The 20596-nt window shown below is 41.8% G+C and overlaps 1 protein-coding gene across 1 annotated transcript; it reads right to left on the bottom strand.

The window, feature by feature from the left end:
• Positions 1–7096: 7096 nt before the first annotated feature.
• tbx22 (T-box transcription factor 22) lies at positions 7097–14000 on the bottom strand. The gene is made up of 8 exons (XM_038698663.1): positions 13577–14000; positions 12920–13175; positions 11443–11544; positions 11178–11352; positions 9448–9612; positions 8621–8685; positions 8307–8392; positions 7097–8212 (listed from the first exon to the last, which is right to left on the bottom strand). Exons 1-8 carry the CDS (start codon positions 13800–13802, stop codon positions 7689–7691), a joined length of 1599 nt encoding a protein of 532 aa, XP_038554591.1. The 5' UTR covers positions 13803–14000; the 3' UTR covers positions 7097–7688.
• Positions 14001–20596: the final 6596 nt, after the last annotated feature.

Genomic DNA, 20596 nt, shown 5'->3' with positions numbered 1-20596 from the left:
GGTGAGCTGCTCAGAGCCACATGCGCTAGCTTGGTGAAAAAGCTCTAATTAAAAAAAGGGGGATTGGTTAGACTACAGTATGATTCACACACAGGATATGAAACTGTATGTCCAGACAGGCCTGAGCTGGGACTCAGCAGGAGAAGACACATGTTGCTAAAGCTTAGTTCTTTATCTTGAGAATAAAATTAAAAGCACTATTTTACATTTCTGAAATTTCTGATTGATTTTTAAAAAACAGGTTTTCTTGACACAACTACCTAGTGTTCACAAGGATTGGCGAGTCTTTTGGTCACGACTCACAGCAGGTCAGCTGGACATGGAAAATATATCTATCTGTATAGAGAGAGAGAGAGAGAGATAATTTAAACATTGTTTATATTATACGTAACACTATAATATACTACTAAGAATAATGTTTCTAATAATGAATGACCATGTATGTGCAGTTTCTAGCTGAATCAATAAATCAATAAGTTGATTGACAGGAAAGTCATTGACAACTGTTTTGATAACAGATTAACCTTTCAGTATTTTATTAAAGCATGATTAAAAAATTCAAGAAAAACATTTGCTGGTTCCAGCTTCTCATATCAGATCATTTGCAGCTTTTATTTATGTTATGTCTCCTGCGTTTTGGACTTTTGGTCGGCACATACTTGTGTTTAAATGGAGTAGTTGTTCAGGAAGCTTTGTTAGAAATTATCAAGATTTCTTTTAGAAAAGACTGACCTGCAATATACTAATTATAGGTTTCACTTTATAAGAATAAGAATTGTATTTATAGAACTTATAATATTTAACAAGAATATGTGTATATTGCTTGTTTTGTTGTTTATATTCTTTGTTGTATACCTTGTATACCTTTAAAACTGTTTTGTGGTAACAGTTCTTTTGCTTTTGTTACAAGTATCATCACAGTAAAGATACTCGTGATGTATTTAAGGTGGAAAAGTTTCATGGAATGAGGTCGGACAGGCTCCTCTTTTCCTCTCCTTGTCCCCTTCTCCTCCTTAGCCTCCCATTTGAAATATTCTATTACAATGTGTGAAGGGTCAGGTCAAACACAGGAAGCCGGGCTGATTGGTTCTACTCAGATATCGACGGGCATGTGTGACCAATCGCTGCTGCCCAGGGCTTTCCCCAGTCTCCATCTGCCGCTGCTGATAAGTGTGTGTCTAATCGATGCAAACCAAGGCTCTCCCCAGTTTCCACTCACCTCTTGACCATTGCTTCCTGTCAGATGTGTTAACTCTGCTTTTAATCACACACACACACACACACACGTGCTGATACACCTGGCCCTATCCATCCTGCTCTGCAGAGCACGCTTCATTAAGATTTCACCTCACCCCTTCACCCACCCTGATATCTCTTACAGTCAAACAACCCGTGAACATGTAGCCTATATGCAGCCTTGTACTCTTTTACTCTTTATTGAGGCTGTCTTTGTGTCTACACACGTGAATGCAGTACGGAATGTGTGCCACGCTTCATTATTACATTAAAGTTCATCACCTCACATAGGCAACTGCCGCCTAAGGCTAAATCAAACAAATAAAGAGTTCTCATTTACCCCACGTGTTTCACAACTGTAAACACACTTTATGCCTTTTCTTCTTTTTCTGGTTTGGCTCTCTGGAGTGATCTTTTTAGGCAAGCTAGCAGTGCAGCTAAAAAGAGTTGTTTTGATAACTATCGGATGGATTGTCGCAAGGTTGGTTCAGACAAAGATTCATGTTCCCCCAGAATGAACCCGAATAACTTTGGTGATCCTTTTATGTTTCATCTACTGCCATTATCAGGTCAAAAATGTAAATATATAGGCTATATACATTATACAATATATATTTACTGTAGTAGTTAAAATGTTCGCGGGCTTATACACTAAACTAAGACAGTAAGCGCACAGGGTATATACGCTGTAACATCGAACTAGCATTGTTGCGTGCATGTGAGCATGCTGCTCAAAGCACCACTGTGCCGAAGTACAGCCTCACGGAGCTGCCAGCAGGGCTGTAGACGTTTAGTCTTGTTTATATATCTTGCATGCGTCTACATATTTCCTGTGAGTGTGCTACTTCAAAACAATGGAGTCTTTAATGTAAATGTAATCTTTAACATGTGATTTCATGTTCTATTTTTCTTTGGGGGGAAAGTGTGTGCCGAAATGCTATTTAAATGATAAAATAATAGTTAAATCATTTGTGGTTGTATTTACTCTCTTGGCCTACAAAATTTCACGTAGGTGTTTCAGATTTAACACTCTTTAACTAAAATGTGTCCCACTTTGCTAGTTGTTTAAGTTGATTTTGGGTTAGGCAGTGAAGTAGAAGGGGTTAATAAGGTCGTACTCTGTAGTTGTTGACAAGATGACTGCCTCCTGATAATGAAACAGGAAGAGAGGAGATCTATTAATAGGATTTGTACTTCTGGAATTACATTATTATTATACCAGTGGATATGACTGTTCGGGGTGTGTGTGTGTGTGGTGCATATGGTAAACCACTCTGCAGGTCTGCTGTTAGTCACACTCCCGCGTCTCAAATTGAATTAGCGTTGACAGCGCACAGCGCCAGCCGCGTGTATGTGTGTGTGCACAGGGGGCACTAGCTGTTGGCAAACTGTCTGTCTACGTGTGTGTGTGTGTGTGTGTGTGTGTGTGTGTGTGTGTGTGTGAAACAGAAGAGAAAGAAGGCTTTCCCCCCTGAAATCAATTAAGCGAGTATAGGTCTGTAGTTGGGGGGGGTAAGGGGAGCGCATCCTGTAGAGGGCAGCCCAGACAGACAGCACCATCTGGGGCAGCAGGCGGGTCGACCCTGGGTTGAGACATGAAAGAAGCAGGGCAGGGATGAGAGGAGAGGAGAGTACAGGCCAGCGTTAAATCACTCTTTACTCTCCACCCCGTAGCCTCACCCCAGCCCCTCATCTGCCATCCGATCCATCCGATCCATCAGCCACGGAGCATCATTCTCACTCAATCACTCTCAATCTCTTTCCTTATTTTCCTCTCTCTCTGCCATATCTGTCCCAGGAGTGATAATCTGTCATACACAGGAAGCAAAAAGAGGTAAGAACGATCTATCCCTATGTCAGAGATAGGGGCAAAGAGAAAAAGAATATCTCACATCTCTTGTTCCAAAAGGGTTGAATTATTGGTCCTAAATAAAAACACTGCCAGAGAGTGCCTCTCTCTCTCTCTCACACATACACACACACACACATGCACCTGTAGAATCCCCCTCAGGACAGGGGAAGGGAATTAACACACACACACTCTGTTTTTTAAGGGGAGGGATGGCCCCATGTGATGGACAGCCAGGGTCAGAGTGTGCGTTGTGTTTGTTGGTCATGAGCTGAGTGCTGACAGCCCTCTTCCAGCCACCCTGCAGTCAGACACACAGCTCCACTGATGACAAAACAATTGGCTGGACAAGAACGGGTAAAGCAATTGAACTGCGTTAAGAGGACCTGGTGAAACATGATCATTCATGTGACTGTGAGAGTTAAATTTAGGTGGCAAAATTACACATATATTCAGCACTAAATGTTCAGGCTAGTATGGCAGAGAAGTAATCCTTTAATCAAGTAAAAGCAATACCATCATGTAAAATACTTTATCGGCAAAAAAAATACCCAGAACTAATTATTACTACAGATGTGTCACCATATAAATATCATTTTAATCTTGTAGCTGGTCGAAGTGGAGCTAATTTGATATATTTTTTTCAATGTTAGGTAGTTATATTTAGTGTATAACAATGCATCAGATTTTTTATGTTCTACAGGTGTTTTAAAATCTTAATCTGCAAAGTAACTATAGCTGTATTTAGCTGTAGCTGTTGAAAATTCCCCTGCTTCTTAAGCGAAATACACAATTTAAAAACCCATTGGATTATCTAAAAAATGCATTGTCACACAGCTGAAAACAAGAGTAGTTCTTTTTGATGATGGAAAGCTGATGTTAAAGTTCTCTTGCAGAATGCCCCGAGTCAGTGTTATATTATTATGTTATTGGATCATTATTTTTGATGCATTAACATTAAGAAGTACTTTCATATTGTACTTGAAATGGATATCATTGTAACTACTTTATATACTTTTGGGTGGTTTAATCTTAAACGATCTACCTCTGCACATTAGACGGGCATCTTCACTGTCTCTTCTTAAAACCCACCTCTTTTCCCTGGCCTTTGATAACTGAAATTGACATTTCTTGTTTTGGTTGTATTCATTTATTGTTTTACTGTACAGCACTTTGTGTCCACTTTGGATTTTTAAAGTGCTCTATGAATAAATTTTGATTGATTGATACTACAGTAATACTGTTGAATGTAGCAAAGTAAAAATAATGCAATATTTCCCTCCGAAATGATAGAAGTATAAAGTATCATAGTATTGAAAAACCTCCAAACTGTTCTTAATTACATAGCTACTTTCCACCACTGTAGCACAGCAATGCTTTGTTTTGAAACTATTATACCCATCAGAGACATGTCTGTAAAGTGTTCACTTTACAGAAATGAGTGTATGGTGAAAACAGAGAGGTGTGAAGGAAAGTTCAAGAGCTGTTTGGGTCATTAACACTTTCTCTGATAATGGCATGAGTGTGACGCCCAGATGGAGCACTCAGAGGAAACCCCAGAACACACACACACAAACTTGCAGGCCAGGTGCCAGTCCACATGTTAAAGCGGTTTGTCCTGCACTCATCTAACCTCTGCTCCTGTAAGACAGGGGCCTGCCAGGGAGCACATGCCTATGTAATGCCCTAGTGACCCGTGTCTACACACACACTTGTGGCCATACTGCAAGCACTATGCACACACACACAAACAGAGGAACATGCAAATCCACGTAGCCGCCTGGTTCTGTCAGCACTCCTGTGATCTAATGCTGCAGGATTTCTGATCACAACAGGATCTTAGAGGTCCATATTTTAAAACTAACTTGTTGCTCTTTCCAGCAACAGAGGACGTCTTTGTGATAAAAAAGGACACAGCGGTGGGGCGAGAGGAGAGGAGTGGAATTCCACTATCCGGGAGGCAAAATGTAGTTTCCCTGGTTGATAGGGCACTGGAAGAGCACTTAATAACTGTTAAACTGCCCTTGTTTTTCACATTACTCACTCAGTGTAATTCAATTTCACCCACAGCTGGTTTCACTTTCAACTTTACAGCTGAGCTCAGTCACGTCCCATAATCTGACCTGATAAATAACCAGCTTTTATTGAGTTTGCAGAGAAAATAGCGTCCAGTATAAGCCTTCACAAGAGACTCACTGAGCCAAATATGAGCGAGGCTGGAGGGCACAAGGCTCACTGGGCAAAGGACTGTGTGTAGGTGTGTGTACATTTGAGCGCTTGAGAGCGAGTGTATGGGAGTTATCCTTAGGAGATAACTGACGTATGTGTGCGCTGTGTGTGTGTGTGTGTGTGTGTGTGTGTGCCGTGTATGTTAATCTAATGAAGGCAGAGTATGTTTACACTTCCCTACTCTGTCGAGCTTCTCTCCAGTGCAGGATGCCATTTCACATGAATGGAAACAAATGACTTCAGGGTCAAATTTCTATCCCTTTACTGCCTGTCAATCACTCCAGAACAGCGCAGTAACTTCCCTCCTTGTGTTATTACAAAGTCGAATCAGCCCAGTTTCCATATTATTCCAGCACCACCTTCAAGAGGATTATGTTGACACGTTATTAAGCAAATTAACAATGAGGGGGGACGAACAGCTTGGTAAATCATCAGCAAATGGTTCAGTCAAACTGTGGTTTTCAACCAACTTTTGGGTCTTACAAGTTTTAAACAAAAGTGAAGTTTTGATAAGTAAAATGATTGGACGTGCTTATTACAGTTCTGCGACAGCCACAGACTATTTTCTGTCTTTTATCAGAGCATTTGATTATATTATATATATTATACCCCAGCTTTAAGATAACCAGCTTCAGGCTGTGTTACATTTTGAGTACAGATATGAGTGATATCAATCTTCTCATTTGACTCTCAACAAGAAAGAAAAATTTTCTATTTTTTCCACTTGTACTATAGCATATGGTATTAAAACATATAGGTGCTCTTGTCTTATTCTATGCAATGTGTATTACTCTATTGGAGAGTGACAGGTGCAGACCTCAGCTTTCCTGGTATGAAAGCAATTTGTCTAATTGAAAGATCAGGAATTAGTTGGAAGTTTAAAATGATTGTCCTGCAAATCCAAACATGGAAATGACAGACTGTATCAAATAACCAGCACCAGCGATTATGTCTGTCTGCAGACAAAGGGCACGCTGTTTGATAGCAGCACACCTGACGGCACGTTGAAACCGGGGCCATCCCCTGCCTGAGTTCCTCAATTAACTTCTTCCTGCTATTTCCACGTCCAGCGCGCATTAGCTCACTGCCTTGCTTGGCCATGACAAGTAAATTGCTGTTTGGTTATGACCGTTAGTCGGGAAACAGGCCATTTCCCCCGCTTTGCCTAAACCGCTGTTCCTAGCTCTGCTTAGAGGGAGGGAGGGAGGGAAGGTGCAGGGTTTTGAGTCTGAGCTAAAGGCAGGAATTATCACATCAGCGGCTGAACGGGCGTACCCCCTTTGGTATGGACGAAAAACACAGCCCACAAGTTTTCATTCAGCACACTAGAATTCAGTTTTCTCAATACCTTCCACAAGTCTTCACACAGCACTATGATTTACTGTTGATCCTGGAACAATGTTACCACAATGACTACAATAAAGATGACAGGGCCGCTTTAGCACATTTTAGAGGGAAAGGAGCCTTATTACCTTATTGTGGATTGTGCCTAATGAAAGCTTGTATAGAATAACCCTTTCACCCCGTGCGTCTCTGATTAGTCCAGTTATTGGTAATAAAGTACAGGAATGGAAACTGGCCGGCTGAATCCTGGCCGCTGTTGTTCTTCCCCTAAAACCACAGAGACCTGATGAGCTTGTGTTATTAGTCAGGGGTGACCAAGCCTGACACTGAGATTGAGCTGAGTTTAGAGCTTGAAAAACACAAAACACGCTTTTGTTTCATTTCTCATTCAAAATCACAACCTGTTGCACAATAGAACATTTGTGTTTCTGTTTGACTTTGAAATACACTGTATGCTCATGTGAAGACAACTGAAAAAACTTGGAAACAGTGTTTCCTTTTGTTTATGCACACTGTATGTAGGGGAAAAGAACATTTTGAATGCTGGTACATGACCTGAACAATAATGTGAAAAAAAATATTTTAATGGGCACTTATGGTCAGTTTAACAGTCATGTTCATTAATATTTATATTACATACCTCAGGTCCTATTGCTGATGCTCTTTGGTAACACCAATACAGAAAGTGAAGTTGTTGGCAGGAAAAAGAGGTTCTGCCCTGCGGTAAAGAAACTGTGCCTTCTGACCAAATAAAAATCTACAACCTGCCTACATTTCTGTTCACTCCACTGTTAGTGTTTTTGGTTCTAGTTGAGGTTGCACAGTGAAGAGGATCCATTTCTGTGCCGGTAAATCCAACACAGTGTACAAAACAGTTTTTTAAAAGAAAAAAAGTCCCAACAGCCACAGTTCTGTCTTTATTGCTCCTTTGAGTCTTGGTTGAATAGAGAATCAGCCCTCTCTGTTTTCTTGCAATAAGCTTTGGCTTGTTACACTCAATGGGCCGGAGCCTAATAGTGCGGTCCAGCTGTCAGAGGCAGTGGTTGGTGGTTGGGTGCCACGGAGACTGGCGCAGCAGACAGTCTGTGGTGTCTTCGGCTAGTTTGGCGTGCCGGGAAATAGCTGTGAGTTGGGGGTTCAGGGGGAAGCTGTAGCGGTAAAGACAGTAGGGGCCCGCAGTGTCTGAGAGATGAGGGAGGAGAGAAGGCCCCTGAGGGCTGAAGGGGCTGTGGAGGGGGAAGAGGCACGGGGAGCTCCCCGGAGACCCGTGAAGACACGGGTCCCTATAGTGGGGAGGTTTCTTTGCCGAGAGGAGCGGGAGGTCTGTTAGCGGGGACAGCGGGGGCAGCCCTCTCAGTCTGTCTGCTCCATGGGAGGAGAAGGCTCTGCTGGGCAGTGTGGAGACGGTGGAGGCCTTGCCATAGAGAGGAAGAGCGAGGGTGTGGAGAGTGGCGTCCGGGAAGGAGAGCGTAGAGACGGAGAACGGATGAAGGGCTGAAGAAGAGGAGAGCGGGAGGAGGCTCTTCACGCTGCTGGTCGGTGACCCTGAGCTCCCTGTCGAAGAAAGAAAAAAAAGACGTCAGAAACTCAAATTACAAAGACAAAAACAGCTTGGAGCAGAGAAGAAATAAGAGCTGCAGCACAGTACCTTGGAGCTGTATGGTGAATGGCTTGAAGTCCAAGCTGAGAGGGCCTCTCCAGGGATATGACTCCAACAAGCCATCCAACACTCCTCTACACACACACACACACACATACATATATACTGTAAAAGCAGTGAAAAATGTTATTTCAGGTATTTAAATATTTGTTCTGAGAGGTGTGAAATTCTGCACTACACAGTTCAACTTCATTTGATGGTTTTATGTGGTGTCAAATGTCAGCTTAAATCCCTCTGGGGTCCTTTACCAGAGTGTTTTCTGGGCTAAAACAAGTTTTGATGTTTGGTGAGGTTTTCTGTACCTATTCCTTCCGGGATCTCTGAAGCCCTTGGCGAATGGGTTCCTGTCGATCTTCAGTTTCGTGATCTTTCCCCGGAGAGAGGAACAGACATGGGTTAGAGTGGACGCGTCAACCGCTGATGTGTTAAGCTAACAATGAGCTCAGCTTTACAACAGCATGCAGAGTGGCAGAGCTCTCCCTTGGCAGACTGCATCTCCCGGCAGCACCCAGGGCGCTCAGCCATGTCAAACAGGGTTCTCGGAGGTCATACGGTTTTATTTGGTGCTTTAATGAGCTGTGGACTCCAGCAGTCGGCCCAGTCGCAGCTCGTTACTGAGTTTCTGTAATAATACATTCGCTGATCGTAAAATCAGCCCTGATGAAAAAGAGCTGGCAGTCCCTGCGGACGGCTCTGTTACAGGAGGAATGGTAGCCAACAGTGGGGTCAACTTCCCTGCACAGGAACACACACTCTGAGCAACTGGCACAGTAGAAAATCAGGACACTGCAATTGAGCTGATAGTACAGAGAAGTGGGCCTCATGCCCTTTTTTGAGTATGAATTTTTGGGCTGTTGATTGATTATTGAGGGATATTACAATCAGAGTGTGCACAGACATTGAAAATACATGCATACGTAACATCAGAGATGCTGCGGCTCCCTACAGTATTGTGTAACAGGAACAATTCAGTTGTTTAAAAACTGCAAATAACTAAACATGCTGAATTTATTGTACTGTGTTTCATAAAATGCAGTAGTCTCTAAACCCATCGCTCAAATCCTTTGTTTGTGATCATGTTTCAATTTTTTTTTGTGTTTTTCAGGATCAGTTAAAGTTTCAGTGATACCTGTTGATTCTGATAGGCTGTGACTGTGGTGAACTCTGTTTCTGGGAAGGAGAAGCTGTGCACTCCTTCAGCAGGCAGCGACTGGATCTGTGACAAATCCATCCGAGGGTCGTGCCGGATGATGTGCACACGTGGCTTGTATTTATGCATCGACTGAAGGATAATCTGGGTGAAGAGATGAAGAGGATATTTTAAATTGTACATGCTGAACCTCAGCTATATCATTATCTTTAATGGGAACTACAGGAACAGACATATAGGGCTCCATCTAAGGTTTATCAATTCGTCTGAAGATATTTTTTTCAGTTAGCCATCATAATTTCCTAAAGGTGACGTCATCAAATTACTTATTTTGTCCAAACCCCAATTTTTCTTATTTAATTTCAGATAAGAGATAGAGAAGCAGCGAATCCTCGTAGTTGAGAAATTGCAATCAGAGAACGTTTGGCATTTTTGCTTGAAAAATTAAACAATATTTAACGCTCTATGAAAATTTGTTTTCATAATTTGTTCTCAAAATTTTTCTGTCCATTAATTAATTGATGAATCCACTAATTGTTTCAGCTCCACAGTATACAGTTAGTTGTCCAGTAGTTTGTGGATAGTGATAAAAATGTTCCGAATCATTTTCCCATTTAAAAACAGCTTGTTCTGACTGCAAATTGCTTCAGTTACACAAATTAGTGCACTAATAAGTGTATTAGTATTAGTATGTAATATATTACATATTATGTTATGTACATAAAAACGAATAGATTTATAGATAAATGTGCTATTTAACTAACAAAACATCAAATACCATTACATTTTCATGCAAATTTACATCTTTAAAAGGAATGGAAGTAGTACAACCATCAGTAAAACTGATTTCCCCAAATTTTATTTTGCTGCTTATAGTGTAGCTTTTGTGTTGTGTTATTATTTGTTTAATTTTGCATATTTGGTAGTAGTATTATACACCCATAGCATAGTAGTAGTAATTTGTGAATTACAATGTAAAATATATTTAAATGAACAGTTTGTTCTGCTTTGGATTTTTCCTTTTTACCTGTTATGGCAGAAACCGAAAATCTTTTTAAAAAAAGATATATGGTAATGTAATGTATATAAGGTTTGACAATAGAAAACAGATATTTTTTTCTAAACAACACAAAGCAGCTGTGCTGACAAATTTAATGCCAAACACCATTATGTGTCAGCTTCAAAAAAGGTACAACATTCAAGGCTTCTTCATTAGTGTTTAAACCAAACTAACAAATAACAGAGGTAAACAGAGGCCCTACAGTGTGGTGAAATGACCACAACAACATCAGGGATTATGAGGCTGTTTTAGAGAACCAAGTTGTGCAAACACACTGTTAATAATACACAAAATTAAGGAAATTATAGCTTGAAATCTGCACCCTTAGCACTCTTTTGTACACAGTTTCTACATTCCGTCATCATGTACCAGAATAATGAATCCTGCATAAGCAGTAATTCCAGACTGATTTTATAAACATGAGGATCAAGTGAAAAGCCTCCTGCAGCCTGGAGTCACCACATCTGTACATCACTGAACCTTTGCAGGAAGTGCAGGAGCTGAGAAGGATTTCCACTTCCTTTATCCCTAAAATACATACTTCCTAAAGAAGTATCTGGACTACATGGTTCAATACACATAACCACTTTGTATTGTTACCTAGACAGACAGAAAGAGGAAGCCGCTTGTGCTCAGATGGGTTACCTACATGTCCCTTGTCGTCCATCTCGTTGTTGGTGAGTTTGACGCGGTCAAAGCTGATGACCTGACGCATCCACGTCTCTCCTGCGCACGGCGAGTCGGGGTGCACGTAGAGCCTGGGTGAGATGCAGGAGTGGTCCGTGTTTCCAGCCACCATCCACTGCGAGCTGTGGTACACATACCTGCGGGAGAATATACATTTATTTATACAGTAAATAAATTAATAGGTAAATAGGGGGGTTTAATTATTTTATTTTAACACATACACACACCTGTAGCGCTTTGAGTCCACGGGCATGACGTCCATTGCGATGTAATACTGGTGGCACGGGTCCAGATTGCGGACTTTGACGCGCACAGAGGGAAACATTCTCCTGATGAGAGGTGAGAAAAGAAAAAAATCATCAGAAATTGGAAATGACTCACGCTTGAGTCCCTTTTAATAGGCTATAATCTGCTATAATAATTTCTTAAAATGGGTGGAAGTTTGTTCATATAGTATGGATTTTACATCATAAAACCACACAGAAAGAGATCAGGAAGAACTTTTCTGCCTGCGGCAGCGTAGTTCCTTGAGGGCATCTTCACTGCCGAGATTTATAGCGTGTTTTCTCTGTAATTGAATAAACGGAACATAGAATACAGCAAGTATGTCCCAGTAACTCATTTCTGGGTCGAAAAACAAAAGAAGACGCACATGGCTACCTAGTAGACCAGACATTAGTTTCTTTGAAACTGAAAGATAAAGTTAATTAAATGGAACAATAATAGGCTATCAATGTCTCAAACATTATGTGACTGGGTCATTTAAAACACGTTTTCTTTTGAAGTTTGTCTGGAGAATAGAGTTTTATTCAGATCTGCAAAACGTAATAAGTTTCAGTGACTTTCAACAAAACCTAGAAATCTACCTCATAGAATATGTAATGCACAAAATTTCTTTATAAATTCCAAAATATCATCAATGTCCATGAAATTCTAATCAGTCTATATTTCTATACGTTGAGTCAATCCGATATATATAATATATAGGCCTATAAGTATTTGACTAAGTATTTTCTGATCTAAAGTCTATATTTTATGTATCTTCCCAGATCAGCTCATTTGAAAGTGTAAAACTGCCAGTTCTGCAGCTCACTTCTGATTGGCTGCGGCGCGTTCAGAGCCGTTTCAAAACTGATAGTCTACACCTGTGAAAACGAAACGGTTCATGTAAATATCACATCATCAATGATATCGCTGACACTGACCACTCCAGCTTGTATTTTATTTATAACAGACTCTCGAACAAGGAAAATATAAGATGTTATTATGACGGATTGAATACGAAAGGCCCGCTACAGCGGTTATAGATTGAGCTAATGGCTGAATGGATATGGATGAACAGGAGAGACTGTGAGGCCCTGGGTGCAGAGTAAGGACTCTGATCTTTTTATCTATGTGATTAAACTCACTTTTGTAAAGTTTTTGTTTATCATGTTCATCTTTTATTTAAATGTATAGGACCCAAACCAATTGTTTGTTTCGTTGTAGCTGAAGTGTGTTTACACCAACTAAAGTATTTTATTATGAACTGGCCCAGTAGTTGCCTGTCAAATTATTGTTCCTGTAATTTTAAGTCTTTGAAAGAAACAATGCATAAAGTCGGTGAAGGGCACCTAAAGGCTGGGTTTGCAACAGATAGCCTAACCTTATCCGTAACTGCTACAGCCCACTGTAAAATCGGCTTTTCTAATCCACATTTTGTACCTGCCAGCTTTGGTGATGATCATCTCGGTACCGATCTCGTAGAATCTCTTCCACAGCTCGGAGCCCTGCAAGTCTACTCGGACCTCTCTGTCCGGGCGGCAGTCGTTCTCTTTCGACTTGTTCTCTTCCCCGCTGGGGTCAGCCTCTTCGGTCCTTGATCTGACAGTATGTCTGTCCAGGTCACAGGAAGTGTCCTCTGTTCTCCTCGCTGTTGAACCTGCTTTCTTCGTCTGGCTGACTGGATATTCGTTCGGGCCTACAAAGGAGCAAAGACTAGGATGAGAAAATAAGCCTAGTAATACATATGCAAAAATTTAACATTTTGTTTTCCAAAATTAATCATTTACAACTTGATTTGAAGAAGCAGTAGATATCAATAATAATATATATATTTTTAAAAAGCCAGCTAACACGGAGAATATTTGCAATGCCTTTTTTTCTCGAAAATAATTGTATTTGATCATTTTGTTTTTTTAAATGATGAAATAAAAACACAAGTTAAACTGTGAAGATGTAATAAATGAATAAATTATAGGTTTAATGAAGAAAAATAACTCGCAAACTGCTGATTGTGAAACGAAGTGGTGGTAAAATGCGTGCAGGCCTATGTGAAAGCAATGCCATGTTCTTGAAAATCCAGCAGTCCCTCTGCCTCACCGGTGAAGATGCTCGTATCGATGCCGGTGTCTGCAGCTGAACTTGACTCGTGTCCCTCCGACACTTTCATCCTCTTGCAGGGTTTCCCGACCAGCGCCTCAACCGAAAACGCGTGAGCCCGGGAACTGAGACCCTGCATCTTGGCGAAATGTCCCGTGTTTCTGCGAGTCGTATATCCGTCTGAACTTTGACTTTGTCCCGCACAAAATTCAGTGTCCCAGCTCATTCAGGGCAAGACGGGGCAGACCAGGCAGCAGCAGCAGCAGCACCTCAGGGAGCCCCTCTTCTCTCACGGCGGCTCCGTGACGCTGCGTAATTGATCCGGAGCATTCCCATGTGTTCTCCAAGACGTGCGCCCTCATCCAAAATCTTGATTACTGGCACGTCTCTCCACCTCACTGCAATATTTCCCTCTCTCCCCCTTTATCCGTTTCTGTGTCTTCCCTCTCCTTTCTGTCTCACAGAGGGCTTGTTCCTCTGGTCCCCCTCTGCGCGTCACAGAGAGGGAGGGAATAGCGCAGCAGGCATTCCTCCACATTGGCCTGCGCTGCAAAAAATATCTATTCATACTCATGCCGGCCTTCAATCCTAGTTTCCTGAGACAAACGAGAAATTTATGTTACAGCAAAGGTGACATAAAATGTTTTTTTTTCTCTGAGGCAATCACATTTCCCCCCTTTGGAAATGTCACAACTTTGTATCCATGCAAAATATGGCAGATTAACAGTTCAGTCAGTTCATCAACAGGTGTAATCTGATTCCAGATTGACTTCAGTTTATTTTCTGGGAAACAAGTCAGATGAGCAAATCGGCGTTCCTATAAAACTAACGAGACTCAGTAAATAACAGATATTTTTTGCAGTGTTCGCTTGGTCTCAGTGGCCTTTGAGCATCCAGGACAGAAGACTCATACAATCTTCAGGAGCGATATACCACTGTGAAATGATGATACAGTTCAGGCTCAACTGTAAAAGATTTGTGATACATTGCAGGTTCCGTGGATCCAAAAACAAGTTAGACCAGTAGGCCACAAAAGAATAATGATAATAGAGTCAAACTAAGTGGTGAAAGTCATTTCGGCAGAATTTTCTAGAATGATTAACTTAAAATGAGTGAAGCAGGTTTTCAACACAAGGAAGCTTTTTGATTGACCTGCGTGTTTTCCATGTTGCTTCCCTCCATTTAGACATCTGATAGATAAAAAGAATGAAAATTTTTAGATCCCTGGAAGGGGAGTCTAGGCACAAATATTTAAGTCTTTTAATTTAGACCATCTGGACGGTACAATATCTCCATGAAACTCGTTGCATTTCTGTTGAAGCTAACATTTCCTATATTAATTTGAAGGCTTCCCTTAAAGCGGTCTCTTGTCTCTCGTCCCTCCGGTATAGAAGAAGGTTTTTTTTCTTTGCGGTGCCCGGTGAGGGTGTGCGCAAGTCTGGTTCTCATAAGTGCGGAGATCAGATGGAGTTCCGCGCACGGGGAGAAACTAGGCCGTAATGACAGTTCGGGATTATTACATTACTGCTTGACATGAAATAGATCCGCTTTACACAAATAAAAGTCAGCGAAGGCTCTATTTAAAATGTTTTTTAATCACATGACATAATTGCTGTGAGGAGAAAACAAATGAGGGCTGTGTTTATGGCACGGTTGGTTTGGTTGGTGATGGAAATCTCTGACAACAGCCGGGAAATGGAGAAGTATGACCAACCGGAATCACATGCTCTCTGTCATCATAACCTGTTTCAGGACTGCGGCCTGGATTTATGTTTATTCTATCCCAACTTGTCATGTTCTTTCAATACTGTAACAAAAGTGCATCCCAAAATGGGCGGCCTGTGCGCACAGGCATATGAAATAAAAGATGCAAGGAACTGATAGAAGTTGCCTGTGTAGTTTCCTTCCACTCAAGTTTGAGGGATAATTTTTCCATGTTGTCTCTAGCAGTCAGCTCATAAATCTTCGTCATGGGATTATGAGATGTCAGCCCAGTGATGACGGGCGCGCAGGCAAGTGATGCCCGGCCCTGCTGAACACAACAGGAAGCTGCTCCTCGTTGTTATATGATTCTATATCCAGTGCGTATCAACATTTGTGCCATTCAGGGATGTTTGGCACACATGTTTCCTCTTATTAAGCACAATGCACGCTTGGCGGGAAACAAGAGACTCGAATCCAATTTAGCATGCATGGTCTCAGGTTTCCATTAATGCGGAAGTTTGATGACCAGCTGCAATTAGGCTTTCCGATCATTTTGTGCCTTCAGGCTCGCTCGCATGCTATTGATTTGCGTAGAAAACGGCGTGATTACTACTCATTGGTGAATAATTGGTTTGCAATTGAAACTCGCACCCACAAACTGCAGGCTCAAGTGGCAACACATCAATCATGAGGGTAGGCTATAACTCATACTTTAGTTTGTTTAAGGGGCGTTTTTAAATAGTTTTTTTTTCTCTGTGTATCAAAACAAATGCTTTGTTTTATGAAATTCACAGTGTCATGTTTTCACTATGATTTGATACCTGCCACTTAGACTGAAGTGTGTGTGTGTGTGTGTGTGTGTGTGTGTGTAGCTGAAGGCTGGTGCCCAAAGAGTAATCAAGACCAGCCATTCACTCATGGTAGGCGTCTGTCTGTACTGTATATGTGCACATGCTCACAAATTAATGTGCGTGTGCGTGTGTGTGTGTGTGTGTGTGTGTGTGTGTGTGTTTATAAACAGGCCTGTCTGTCTGTTCCTCAGTGCTGAGTGGATGTGACTGGGCCCCCTGATGGTTTGTTTTAAGTTGGATCCTGATGCTGAGCAGTGTGTGTGTTTGTGTGTGAGTGTGTGTGTGTGAGTGTGTATTTGTGTGTGTGTGTGTTTGTTTTGATGTGTGTGTGTGTGTGTGTGAGTGTGTATTTGTGTGTGTGTGTGTGTGTGTGTGTGTGTGTGTGTGTGTGAGAGAGAGTTATTCTGGGCATGGGCTGCAGGAGCAGATCCCCACTCACTGCCAAACGTCAAACTTCCACCACTGTGACACATGTGAAGTGTTTGAATGTAGAATGCTGTACACACTTAGTGTGTTGTGGCACTAATGGGATGTGAGTTCTTTGCAGTGCACATGAATGAAGACTCACCTGGAAAACACACTCTCTCTGCTGAGACAATGACGTGCAAGTTTCCAACACTGGTTGCAGACATTTGATCTTGAAAGCTTCATCTTTAGCGAGGAAGTAGCTTATGGGCTGTTTGCTATTTACGCATGTTGTTACTCGCTGCTTCTACCATTTCTACTTTAAATAGAAAGCGCCAAAACATCCTGAACTGATGTGAAGGAAAGACCAAGAAGATGAAGAAGAAGAAGGAGAAGATGAGAGCAGAAACAGAATTAAGGCAACCAGTCAAAGCTTTTTACAGAGTGATTACAGAGTGACAAATTCCTTTGACCCTGACATGTCATCAGCTCCATGCTGATGTGTGTGTGTGGGTGTGTAGTGTCACATCTGCTACTCATAACTTCCTTCTTGTCCCTCTCTCGGGGGGTACATCTGTCTGAGGTCCAGAGTGTCTCTCAGACTGTCGAGTCCCTGCAGGGATCCTCTCTGTGATCCTCATGGCTCCTGCTTCTCCAGCAGCTCTAATGGGAGAGCCAGTGAGACGCTGATCACATCCCTCCCTGCCTATACGAGTTAATTGACTGTGTCTGCTAACACAGTTGCATCTTGCCACTTGATTTGCTGTTGAAAAACGTTCAAAAATTCTCTGCTCCAATCAGCTGTTGCTGAGAGAAAATTGTGTTTAATCTAATGATTTTGCTGCTGATGTGGAAGAGGAAAATCTCTCCTTGTGATCCACAAGACACAAGTGTTTAAGCTGGCTGCTGCAGTGTGACCATGCCATAATCACTTTCAACAAAATATGCTGCTTTATTACCATTCTTCAATCAGTAAATAAATCAACCAGTCAAACTGTTTGTATAATATCTTTTTAATGCAGATTAGTGCAGTACAAAGTGCTTTACAGGTGACTGACATCTATGATAGTAAAATAAGTTAAACAACAGAGACTATACAAAAACAAGAATTTAGTAATATAAAATTAAAGTGTAAATAAAAACACTTTTTAACAACAAAACTAAAATCATTTTCAAAAGAGAAAAGACAAAACATTAAAGGAGGTTTGTAAAATCATAAAATATTCTAATAAGAGCCAAGATAATCTTGCTAATCTTACATTAAAGGATAAGGCTGGTGATATTCTATATTTGTACTATTGAATAGTAATAAATAATTCTACAATAATACCAAACCAACTTTAAATTGATCCTACTAACAAGTACTTTCTGTTTCTGTGAGATAAGTTATTCCTCTGTGCTAGAGCTCCACTGTTGTCCAAAAACTGAGTCACTCTGTTACACTGGCTGATATGTTCCTCACATGGGCACTGTAGTTCATTTTCATTCAGTCACACATACACTGTCCTGCTGCCAGAAAGACTAGAGCACCAACCCCGGGACCGAAAATCTTCCCCAACAAATACACTATGTCCTCCTTTTTGAGTAACGTTTGGTAAAAAACAGCGGAAATAACAGGCTTGGAGCTGAGAGCCACACACAGGGTCAGAAAGTATAAAGTGGCAGACTAAGGTGCTGTTGGTTTTTGGTATTTTTATGGGATTTGTCGACTGAATGAAAACTATAGAATGTTGCCAAACATATCCTATAAAGATATAAACACTCTGATCCTCTGTCTCTCTCTCTGTGGTCCAAATTTCTGAATTATTTGCAGCCGATTCACATCTGGATGAGTATTACAATAGTCAAGCCTTAAAGAGATGAAAATGTAATTTGTTCTTCTGCGCTGCTATCTGTTCCTTGCCTTCTGTGCAGCACCTCTGCGCTCTGCTCTCTGGGTCACTGAGCTGGCAGCGTTTGAGGAGCCTGGGCATGAGGCCTGGCACTACCGCCTCCCCCCTACCCACAGTGTAGGAAGATTTAATGGCTCATGTGTCACGGCATCCAGCCTTCTCTGGCTCCTTCTGCCTCGGCCTGGCCTGGGTGGGTAACGAGGGGATGAGGGGCAAGAGGAAAAGAGGAGAGGATAGTCACATCTCTGCCAAGATGGAACCTCCTCCTCTCACCGCAAGTGTGTTGTGAATTATCTTCTCCCTCTCCCCCCTTCTTTTTCTTTCTCTTCCTAAGCCTTTAGTTATCCCTTGCTACTCACCCTCTTCCTATTAAACACATATAGATCTTCAACTGTCCACAACACTTTCATCAGGCCCGCTGTGAATCCGGCTCTATGGCACATTCATCTCACTTGTTTGGATAGCTAATTCTTTTTGATGAAAATTGCCTTTTCTCTCTCTCTCTCTCTCTCTCTCTCTTCCATTCTCTCTCTCCCTGACTGCCAGTAACTGTGTGGTTAATGGTTGCGGTAAAAAGAAACAAAAACAGCCGTAATTGATAATGAGAGTCAGACTCTGCATGTGAGGATCTCACTCGAGCGCCTTTTCTCTTCACTCCGTCTCTTCAGCTCCGCGGAGTGACGGCTCAGACGGGCGGCTCTGCCAAGCAGGACTCTTCCCAGAAGTATGTCGAGGGTTGGAAAACTAATCTGAAGGGTGTTGCAGAGTGTCATTTCCTAATACCATAATGTGTAACTACTACATTGTGTTGGACTCTTAGGAAAAATAATGCATAAAAGTGTGAACAATGCCGTCATATGTGTTGAGGGCTTCTTTGGTGTTGTTAACATGCATGGTGAGAGGAAGAGGTAATTATTTAGTGGGGAACCATCATTTATGTGGTGGAGGATTATTGAGGAACGCCACAGTCACACACACGTCTTTATCTGTTTTTGTCCCAGTGAGTGCAATCTTTCTGAACACAAATGTTTTTATCAAAGCCTTGCCACATTGGAGGGGAATTATTTTTAGATTGCCCCGATAAATGAGGGGTTTCATATATCTGGATGTGGTTGGGGAGAAGATGAGTGAGAATGTGGGAGAAAAGAGAGGAAAAAAATCTGGCAGAGCCACAAAAGCTTTTAAAACAACACGTGAAAAATCTGCAGTTCTTTAACAGTTAGCATGTCATTTTTATTTGCCTCTTCAGATGGTGGCAGCGGTTGTCTTTCAGGCTGTGCCAGCTGGGATTGGCTGCTGGCTGGAAGGCGCAGGCCTGGCCTCGGGTAGCACTCTTATTATCATCACCACACACTGTAATTCACATGTCAATCACAGCGCAGAGCAGCGCAGGGCAGAGAGGAGAGGGGCTGGTTAGAAGGGGCCGTCAACTGGGGTGATGGGGCGGGCGCTATGTGCTGAATACTTCCAGCAGGCTCTAATCGGACCTTTCATCCCTCATCTTTTCAGAATGGGCCTGGATAGGGGTATGATGGGTTATACAGGGCTGGCCTGTGCTGAAGCACAGGAGGAGAAGGAGAAGGAGGCTGTGTTGGATGGGCTGCTGTAAGAATAGGACCGACCTCTGAGGAAGGTTAAACTGTCAGAGTTTGGCCGGTCTGGCCTGGCTCTAGTTAGACTGTAGCTGGGGTAGACAGGATCAATTGAGTAAAGAATGAGAATAGAGAAAACACTGTTACATTTGTCAGCCAACAGCCACAAAGAAGAGAATGTCTGTTTAGGCTGAACAGTTGGCGTAGTGTAGGTATGCTACATGCATGGTTTGGGCAATGAGTTTTAAAAGACTATGTTTCAACTTGAAATGCTCTGGGCTGAATGAGAACTGGTTATTTTGCATTAGTGTTTTGTCTCCATAAAAACCCTGCAACCTAGTTTAGACTGGAGCAGGTTGCACTAGCTCTTCGTAAATCCAGACTTAGCCTAACTTAGAGGAGATGCAGGCATCATTTCATCAGGTTGCACCCAACATGCTTTTTCTTATTTACATTTTAGTTGTCACTGAAAGATCCCCTCCAGACATGTATTAAAAAATAAAGGCTTACAAATAGCATGCTTAGAACAATAATCTTTGTCTGATGTGTTTTTTCCACAAAAAAAGAATAATTTCC

This window comes from Micropterus salmoides, unplaced genomic scaffold (genome assembly GCF_014851395.1).
Source record: "Micropterus salmoides isolate LMB-PRFRI ecotype aquatic unplaced genomic scaffold, ASM1485139v1 Ms_hic_scaffold_5, whole genome shotgun sequence".
NCBI lineage: Eukaryota > Metazoa > Chordata > Actinopteri > Centrarchiformes > Centrarchidae > Micropterus > Micropterus salmoides.
Note: the sequence above shows the minus strand (reverse complement) of the source record. Positions and strands in the feature narration are given on the sequence as shown.

Excerpts from the sequence above, each read along its gene's own strand:
- tbx22 (XM_038698663.1), bottom strand. The coding sequence starts at position 13,802 with ATGAGCTGGGACACTGAATTTTGTGCGGGACAAAGTCAAAGTTCAGAC. Across the intron at positions 11,545-12,919 it reads ATCATCACCAAAGCTGGCAG|GAGAATGTTTCCCTCTGTGC; the intron begins GTACAAAATGTG and ends ACCTCTCATCAG. Across the intron at positions 8,393-8,620 it reads AGAGATCCCGGAAGGAATAG|AGGAGTGTTGGATGGCTTGT; the intron begins GTACAGAAAACC and ends GTGTGTGTGTAG.